This window comes from Myotis brandtii, unplaced genomic scaffold (assembly GCF_000412655.1).
Source record: "Myotis brandtii unplaced genomic scaffold, ASM41265v1 scaffold458, whole genome shotgun sequence".
NCBI lineage: Eukaryota > Metazoa > Chordata > Mammalia > Chiroptera > Vespertilionidae > Myotis > Myotis brandtii.
The window spans coordinates 347,452-349,713 of record NW_005367516.1 but is presented as its reverse complement, the minus strand read 5'-3'; the positions used below and the strand labels follow the sequence as shown (position 1 = coordinate 349,713).

At 48.6% G+C, this 2,262-nt stretch overlaps 1 protein-coding gene across 1 annotated transcript in view; it reads right to left on the bottom strand.

The window, feature by feature from the left end:
* IGF2R (insulin-like growth factor 2 receptor) overlaps positions 1 to 723 on the bottom strand; it is a gene marked incomplete at both ends in the record, with an annotated part of 72,015 nt that extends 71,292 nt beyond the window's left edge. The window contains one exon of the mRNA XM_014546938.1: positions 576 to 723. Coding sequence (XP_014402424.1) covers positions 576 to 723 — 148 coding nt within the window. The remainder of the gene's footprint in view (positions 1 to 575) is intronic.
* Between the last annotated feature and the right edge of the window lie 1,539 nt (positions 724 to 2,262).

Sequence of the window (2,262 nt, the reverse complement as noted above, 5' to 3'; positions counted from 1 at the left end):
GGAGGAGAGTGAAGAGAGAGTTTGAGAAAAGCGTGAGAAGGGAGAGCCCAGTGGGAAATATCCTTCTAGGTCAATAAGTACAAATGTGCATAATTCTTCATAACGATTAACTACATAGGATCCACCAGATCAGCGATTTTCAACCTTTCTCATCTCATGGCACACATTTTAGAATTACTAAAATTCGGCGGCACACCAAAAAATACCTTTTTTTGCCAATCTGACCAAAAAAATGGGTATAATTTTGATTCGTTCCCAACCATAGCTTGTGGTGGCTACTGTCATTTTTTATATGCCAACCTAAGGAAGGAGAGGTCAGTGCCCCCGACGAGAGAGCCAGGTATTGCGTATTTTCAACATTCTTGCGGCTCACCGGTTGAAAATCGCTGCACTGAATGGAAGACATCTAATTTGGTCTCATAGTGGACATTTAAACTGTTATCCCTTTTAACTATGATCAAACACAAAATGTCCATTATAACTGGACGTGTAACTGTGTAGGCAGCTGTACAGTCACCGAGTTTTCCTGGCCACGCCGGGAGGTGCCCCCCGTGGCGCCAGGCCAGTTCACTCACCCACGGAGCGGTAGCGGCCCGTCTTCAGGTCCTGCACGCAGACGGCGCTCGAAGCCCCGCACGCGGCAATGGCCACGCTCCCGCAGACGCTGATCTTGTAAAGCATCTGATTTTTGGTATCAACAGCTTCCCAAGTGTAGCTGAAAAGGAAGAAAATGTGTCGTTGTCAGGGATCTGCCAGTAATTAACCCTCTCTCCGGTTTAACATTCAAGCCTCATTTGCTTTAGGACCACGGAGCCACCATCAGCCAGATCCTTGAAGGCGACTAGGTCAGGTTGACCAGAAGCCAGGGCAGAAACCACTAACCACCACCCTGCTCTGCTCCCACCCGCCCTGAAGCCACCTCAAGACTCATCGGTCATCAAAATTCTTAAAATGCTACCATCCACTTAGGAGTATCAACTCAGATAAGTAATTGCTCAAGAATCGTGTTGGTGTAAGACAGGAACCGTTCAAATCACACTGGAATGCTGGAAAGCCAAAGAGTGTTTTCTACTTTGTTTATTTTACTTAAAAACTAGTTGTGGCATGAAAGCCGGTTCTACTTCTGGTTTTACTTTTACAGCTACAGCTCAGATTGGAACTGACAAGACGAAGTCGTGTAATGAGTCCACTATCAGATTCAAAATCAGACGTGCCCCTGGGTTGGCCCACTGGGACGAGCATTTCACATGCATTCAAACTCACTGGGCACACCCTGGCCAGGTGGCTCGGTTGGTTGGAGCGTCAGCCTCTACACCAAAAGACTGCGGGTTCGATTCCCAGTCAGGGCACATACCTAGGTTGTAGGTTCAACCTCCCTCCTCTCTCTCTCTCTCTCTAAAAATCAATTTAAAAAACATATCCTTGAGTGAGAATTTTTTTAAAAAAAAACCTCATTGTATGTTCAAACCTCTGGCAAAGTAGCTCTTGAGTTAATGAACTGTTAATGAATTGTTAATGAATGAATCTGCATACTTGGGACAAAATAATGGCTTGTCAGTTATGTCAAAACAATGAGTCTCAATTCTCCAGTCGGGACAGAGAGAATGTTCTTCTGTCCATTTGGGAGCCTGGGGGTCATTTCCTCAGAGTAGAGACAGAAAGGGAGGCATGTGGCTGGACGTCCCCTGCAGAATGCAGCGTCTGTTACCAGAACTGGTGAAAGGGAGAGAGAGCACCTGGGAACCGCCTAGCTCCGTGGTCGGCAAACTGCGGCTCCCAAGCCACATGCGGCTCTTTGGCCCCTTGAGTGTGGCTCTTCCTAAGCCTTAGGAGAACCCTAATTAAGTTAATAACAATGTACCTACCTATATAGTTTAACTTTAAAAAATTTGGCTCTCAAAAGAAATTTCAATCGTTGTACTGTTGATATTTGGCTCTGTTGACTAATGAGTTTGCCGACCACTGGCCTAGCTGGCCTGCCCAGGAGCTGCTGGAGGTCAGACTCATCAGTGTCAGTGTTTGCTCCCCACACAGCGCCCTGGACGGTAGGCACTCCCTCAGAGAGGGCGCGGCCCACTCCCCAGATGCCCTCCCCCACGCGTCGGGACCAGGGCTGGGCAGAACACACCAGGCAACACCCCTCCAGCCGAGAAGAGTCCCCCCAGAAGCCCATCCGGCAACAGAGGAACCACACAGTGGGGTTGGTGGCAGCAAGAAGCCCCGCGTTCTCCTGCACGTAGGTGTGGGGCCTGGTCACACACC